Source organism: Danio rerio, chromosome 13, assembly GCF_049306965.1.
Source record: "Danio rerio strain Tuebingen ecotype United States chromosome 13, GRCz12tu, whole genome shotgun sequence".
NCBI classification, from domain to species: domain Eukaryota; kingdom Metazoa; phylum Chordata; class Actinopteri; order Cypriniformes; family Danionidae; genus Danio; species Danio rerio.
The window spans coordinates 39,132,727-39,139,718 of record NC_133188.1 but is presented as its reverse complement, the minus strand read 5'-3'; the positions used below and the strand labels follow the sequence as shown (position 1 = coordinate 39,139,718).

The window sequence follows — 6,992 nt, the reverse complement described above, 5'->3', positions numbered from 1 at the left end:
TGAAACAGAACATCTGACTCCTTCTGTTTCCATCGAAAGCTGACTTTGACAAGCTGTGCATGCCTGCGGTGCTGGGCCACACTTGTTAACATTTACACTGTTTGGTTGACAGCACTTGCTAACTTAACGTCAGTCACTGAGAAAATTCCCAGTCAGCTCTAATTAAAGAAGAATTTACCTTAATGTTTACCAAATGGAGGCACACGTGCCGCTTATTGCTCACTTAGAAGGCAAGATTAACCATTAACAAGACTACAAACTGCACGAGCCAGTTCGGGATTATAGAATTGAGGAGCATTTGAGACACATGTGGAAGAGGAGCTTTTAAAACACTATTAATTTTAAGCATATGGTAAAAGTTGTTGGTAAAAGAGCAGTTGTTTCTGAAAAAGAGTGTGGTAAAATCTCCCTTATGCTCTGAGAGGGAAGCCAGTAACTATAGGACTTTTAATTTTCTTAAAGATCCCGGCCTGGCGCCTCTTTATTTGGTTTTAAAAGCAGAAGTTGGAAATGACAGTAGTCTTTTAACTTGTTTATCTCTTAAAGCCAGTCGCTGGCTAGTTAAAATGTGCATATTTACGTCTCACTGGCCTAACCACGTTTACAACATATCAATGGTATCTTGGCTTGGGCTAGAAAGCAGCTGCAAGTCCCAAATGTCAGTTTGCGTTTTGAAGCGGACTCAAAAAGCGTGCCTGCTGGAGATCACAAAAGGCTTGGAGCCTTTAAAATGTAAGCAGAAGGGGATCAAAATTGGCGATGAGGTTTACAAATGCCTAGCGCATGCAAATACAAATGTAATCCATGGGAAAGGATGTAGATGCACAATGCCTGGCTTTTGTCATTTCATTGCGAATTAAAGATTTTCAACAAGGATTCATTCGCAGTTGTGGAATGTTTGCACAACAGCTCTCTTTGTATGGCGTCATCGGCTATCATTATAATGTTTTGGCATCAAAGATTGAGGATTTAATACTTTCCGTTTGTCACCCCCTACTGCTATTTAAACTGTATTGGTTTTCAATAAAAAGAAAAGAAAAAGTGAATGTGGGAAATCATTGTTAGAATGGGTTCATGCAACAGTCAATTGACTATGTACTGTTTGTAGATTTGTACTGTATTTAAAGGTACAGTTTCTACTATCAGTCATTTAAATGGTCTAGAGATCTTTTAACTGTTTAATGAGTATTGTGTGAATATAGACACACTTCTCACTTACTGTTTTTTTTTTTACCTAAACTAAATAACAGGGACAAATGTAATTTTGGATGCAGCCTGTGTTTGCTTTCACAGTTAAAGTGAGCTGCCCTGCTAGCAGTGTTATTTAGATTAGCATGTTGATTTTTGTAAGCCAAACTCATTCATTCATTTTATTTTCGGATTAGTCCCTTCATTAATCTGGGGACGCCACAGCAGAATGAACTACCATTTTATCCAACATATGTTTTACGCAGCAGATGCCCTTCCAGCTTCAACCCATCACTGGAAAACACCCATACATTCTCATTCACACACATACACTATGGACAGTTTAGCTAACCCAATTCACCTATAGCACATGTCTTTGGACTTGTGGGGGAAACCGTAGCATCCGGAGGAAATAAGCCCTGTGTGACTATTAATTATTGATTCTCATTCATTTCACATATAGAAAACCCATTTTTTATAGTAATATATGCTAAGAACAGATTACCCTTTACACTAAACATAGTAAAACTGTGTTTTAAAAATGATAATTAATGTAAACCCAGTTAAAACCCTATGTTTTACCCCTAGAATGGACATAAGTGAACAAATTGAGCATGCCTTGTCAAATGACAATCGTTTCAACTGAGAATGTTTGATGTTAGGAGTAGGAGTTGTAGGAAATATAGGAAATTATAATTAACACTGATAGAAGAGACCACCGGCGAGGCAGTGGCGCAGTAGGTAGTGCTGTCGCCTCACAGCAAGAAGGTTGCTGGGTCGCTGGTTCGAACCTCGGCTCAGTTGGCGTTTCTGTGTGGAGTTTGCATGTTCTCCCTGCCTTTGCGTGCGGGTGCTCCGGTTTGCAGTACAGGTGAATTGGGTAGGCTAAATTGTCCGTAGTGTATAAGTGTGTGTGTGGATATTTCCCAGAGATGGGTTGTGGCCGGAAGGGCATCCACTGTGTAAAAACTTGCTGGATAAGTTGGCAGTTCATACCGCTGTGGCAATCCCAGATTAAAAAATAAAGGGATTAAGCCGACAAGAAAATGAATGAATGAAAAAGAGACCACCACCCACTGTAAAAAACATCAGCCAAGGCTGTATGGCTTTAGCGGCTGCATGGCTTTTTTTATGGTTTTAGAGGAGTTTTGGCCATTTCCATGCTGGTTTCCAGCCATTTCCAGCCTGGTATTGGCTGGTCAGGCTGGGAAATGACCAGCTAAAACCAGCTAAAGCCAGCTTGACCAGTCTGGTTTAAGCTGGACATAGCTGGTTATGGCTGGGCTCCCAGACGGCTAGGCTGGTCAAGCTGGTTTTAGCTCATCTCCCAGCCTGACCGGCTAAAGATAATGGAATTTGACCATGCTGAAAATGACTGGAAATCAACCTGGAAATGGACAAAACCCCTCTAAAACAAGGCTGGTTGCCCACTAAAACAAGTCAACCAGCCTAGGCTGGTTTCAGCAGGCAGAGATTAATTTAAAATTATCTTTAGATTTTTTTAGTTTAACGTGTATAAAAACACAGGCAGAATTTATTATCAATCTCTGCCTGCATGTATGAGTCTTATAAAGTTTATAGCTGTCCTTTAGCTCTAGAAAAATCAAAGAGCAGAGTGATATGCATGAACATGCATTAAACACTTATTGAACAGTCTAAATCGATTGCCTCATTACAAATGTTAAGGTACATGTTTTTGTTGCCTCATAAAAAAAACTTCTTGTAGCATAAACCATTCTACAATATGCACATTAAAGCACAAAAAAGAGAGTAAAACTACAATTAAATAGACCTTATGCTTCTTCTTGGCAGCCGCTGAATATATTTATAATCTGTTTTTCCACATGTTGCATTCTGACAACCTGTACACAGATAAGATGCTGCTGTGTTGACTTACCTACAGCTAATGCCTGTCCCATTTCAAAATAAGAGTCCCAGGAAATATTATAAACTGTTAATCTCACAAAATCAGGAAATAAATATGTAATTGTTGTAATCTCACTAGGAAAAGTCATAACTATTTACATGCTGTTGAAGCGTGCATATTAATGATCTGTGGATCATTAGTCAGTGTTTTTTTTTCTTTTCAGATTGGCCTCTCTTTTTTACCAGGATTTTACACTCATGACATTTACATGAGAACAAGGAAACAACGTAAACCATAGGTGTCAAACTCAGTTCCAAAAGGGCCGCAGCTCTTCACAGTTTAGTTCCAACTCTAATTAAACACACCTTATCAAACTAATTGAGTCCTTCAGGATTGTTTGAAACCTACAGGTAAGTGTGTTGGAGCAGGGTTGGAACTAAACTGTGCAGGGCTTCGGCCCTCCAGGAATTGAGTTTGACACCGCTGATGTAAACGATGGACTACTACTACTACTACTACTACTACTACTACTACTACTACTACTACTACTACTACTACGCCTAGGTATATCTAGGTATATTCCATTCATAGGCGCTTTTTAAAAAACAACATAATCTTACATATAAATATCTAGAACAATTTAAAAGTGTAAGTCCAAATAGAAAACTGTGAGTAATCATTTTATTAAAGAAAAAACAAGACAATTGTGAGAAAAGCTAAATTGAAAAATTTTACAAGGTTTTCAAGGGATTTACTGCAGCATAAAAAGCAAAAGCATTGCACAATTTTACAAAATATAAAAAACAGTTATGAAAACGAAATCATTAAAAAAAGCAAAAACAAAAAAACAAAAACAAAACAAAACAAACAAAAAAACAACAACAACAAAGCACATGTTTAGGCTCAAAAGATCTGGACGATGACAATTCCTTATGTGTAATTATTTCTCTGATACTCACAAAATGATTAGTCCAATTATATACTGTGCTCTCATTACATTTTTAAAACAAAAAAACTAAAGGAAAAAAGTGGTTAATCACCAGAAAAGAGTTTTAAATGCAGCAAATGAAGTGTGGCATCAATGGATAAAAACAAAACGACACAATAGCACATTCATACTCACATTTGAAGAACTTCTATAAAAAATGTATAAAAAACCTTTATAGGCATGAAGTTGCGTTATAGATTTCGAGCATAGCAATAAAAAAGTTCTTTTTTAAATCTTGAAACGGCAATAGTCAAATTTTGTCAGTGTAAACAAATAAATTAGTATTTACAATGTCTAGATTCTGAAAGCATTGCATAAAACAACTAGACATAACTTGATACTGAATTGCAAGAGTCATATAAATACTTTACACAAGTAATTATGGTACAGTCTTAATATAAACATCTTCATCTCAAAGCTCTCTGAAACATTTATATGCTGATCAAACCCAAAGCCCCTGTTAGAATCGAGGGTTGTAGAAAAAGATGTCTTTATTGCAACAACAAACCTGAAGGAGAAAAATGTTGCACTATATAAAAATAAACAGGAAGTACAAAAATCTTGTGCAAGTAAAGCAGCTGGTGATAAAGACATCGGAGGATGAAGGTCTGTGGTTGTTTTTCCTCTAGATTGTTGCATTTTGTAAGAAAAAAAGAAAAATACTACAAATTAAATGTTCAAAGGCTGATTAAAAATCCCCCCCCCCCCCCCAAAAAAAAAAAAACATGTATAAAATACTACTTGTAATGTAAGTTCACTGCTTCTCCTCATGGGGAAGTTTGAGGTCTGTTTCCATCGGTGATGTTTGTAGTTTGGAGTCTTTGGTCTTTTGTCAGAGAGTGTAAATGTGTTCTGTAGTCTTTAAAGGGTGTAATTTCCATGTTTGCTCAGTTATCTTAAAAAAAAAAATAAGCAGAGAAACAAGGGTTAATAATTTGTTAAGCGTTTTGGTTTTGCCTTTCTGCTTTGTTATAGAATATTATATCAGATAACACTCAAATGATGCAGAATGTTGGGCGTGTTTCACAGGTAATTGGCCTCAATCAGCTGATTCGAATGTTATTACTCGATTGAATGGGCTTTATTAGTGGGTATCAGCTGATAGACATGGGCAAGTAGGGGCCTTCTGCTTCTGTTATCATCCATCCATATGGTTAATCAGCAATAGTTCACATTCTAATGAGACCAGACGCTAAAGAGAATTATTTATATTATTTATTAAATTTCCCATTAATTGTATTTTATTAACCCCTAAACCCAATCGTCACAGTAACGTAAAAGCAGATCGGATCCTGAGTCTACTCTTTTAGTATAGCTGATTAGCCATGTGGATAAATGATAACAGCCTTTTGAGGCTAGTAGGTGTAAAAGGCCCCTACTGGCCCATATCTGTCAGCTGATAACCACTGATAACGCCCATTCAATCGTGTGATAACATTCGAAGCGTGTGTTTCAATCACGTATACCCCACAAGTTCAAATAATTCAATTTAAGCGGACAGATCACATGCGGTGAAAAACATTCCATGAGTAAACTAGTGCTAGTGGTCACATTTAGTAAGAACTTAGCATAAAGACACATGCAGACAAGAGAGATTTATCCTTGTCCAGTGTCTTTGCTATTTTCTCCACAAGTTATGAGCAGGGCCAGACAGATTCTGCAGAAATGTTTTGCTATGTCTGTGCAAAATTTTGTTTTTGTTGATTTATGCATAATGATTTTGGGAGCATCGAAACTAAAAACAACATTCAGATGAAGTCAGAATTATTAGCCCCCCTTTGAATTTGTTTTTCTTTTTTAAATATTTCCCAAATTATGTTTAACAGAGCATGACAAAATTATTAGCCCCTTTTTATTAGCTATTTTTTTCGATAGTCTACAGAACAAACCGTTGTTATACAATAACTTGCCTAATTACCCTAACCTTCCTAGTTGACTTAATTAACCTAGTTAAGTCTTTAAATGTCACTTTAAACTGTATAGAAGTGTTTTGGAAAATATCTTGTAGAATATTATTTACTGTCATCATGGTAAAGATAAAATAAGTAAATTAAGAGAAAAGAGTTATTAAAAGTATTATGTTTAGAAATGTGTTGAAAAAACTGCTGTCCGTTAAACAGAAATTAGGGAAAAAAATAAACAAGAGGCTGTAATTCAGGGGGGCTATTAATTCTGACCTCAACTGTATATGAAATAAAAAATAATATGTTTTTAATGTTTTTTTAATGTTTGCAATGTAAATCCAATTAGATCCACTTTTTTTGGTAAACAAAGCAAGCCTCTCATATGATATAATTACTAAAAGACAGAAAATATTACTCTACAAACTGTATTATAAATAAATGAAAAATTACACAAGTAAATAAATAGACACAATGACTGGCTATAAATCTGAGCGCACAGATTCAGTGTGGGCTTAGTTATGAGCAATATAAAAGAGTTTGTACTTGTTTACAATAAATTCCTGCATATATTTGCATCCCCTCACACTCTCTTGAGGGTGGGTGTCTGTTGTTTTTGCTGTCTCCAGTAATCCGTACATTACTAACAGTGATGAGGTAATTTAGATAAATCTCCATTTTAAGTTACGCTAAATCTGTACTCACCTCGACATTCATACTTGAGATCAGAGAAATAAACCAGTTCCTGAGAGAAGACGAAGAGTCCTAATCTCCCTCCTGCAAATGTTTGATCATAAACTGGTCCTGAGTCTGCCATGATCTGTTTCCCCTCATAAACCACCACTCTGGGGAAAAACAGCAACAACATAGATCAGTTAACTCTTCAGCCTTACAGTAAGACACTGTTTATTCCTGCAATTAAGAGACACTTTTTATGTATGGTTACAAATAGGCAACACTTAAATACTGACTTAAACAAGCACTAAAAGTTTTGAGCCTGTCCACTTTCAAACATTTACCGAAGTATTTAAAAAAGGTATTTTAGTGT

General features: G+C 36.1%; 1 protein-coding gene across 1 annotated transcript in view; it reads right to left on the bottom strand.

Moving 5' to 3' along the window:
- Window positions 1-3,716: 3,716 nt before the first annotated feature.
- Window positions 3,717-6,992, bottom strand: part of thbs2a (thrombospondin 2a) — a 40,525-nt gene continuing 37,249 nt past the window's right edge. The window contains exons 21-22 of the mRNA XM_009307490.5: window positions 6,650-6,789; window positions 3,717-4,938 (exon numbers count right to left, since the gene is read on the bottom strand). Coding sequence (XP_009305765.2) covers window positions 4,931-4,938; window positions 6,650-6,789 — 148 coding nt within the window. The 3' untranslated portion in view covers window positions 3,717-4,930. The remainder of the gene's footprint in view (window positions 4,939-6,649; window positions 6,790-6,992) is intronic.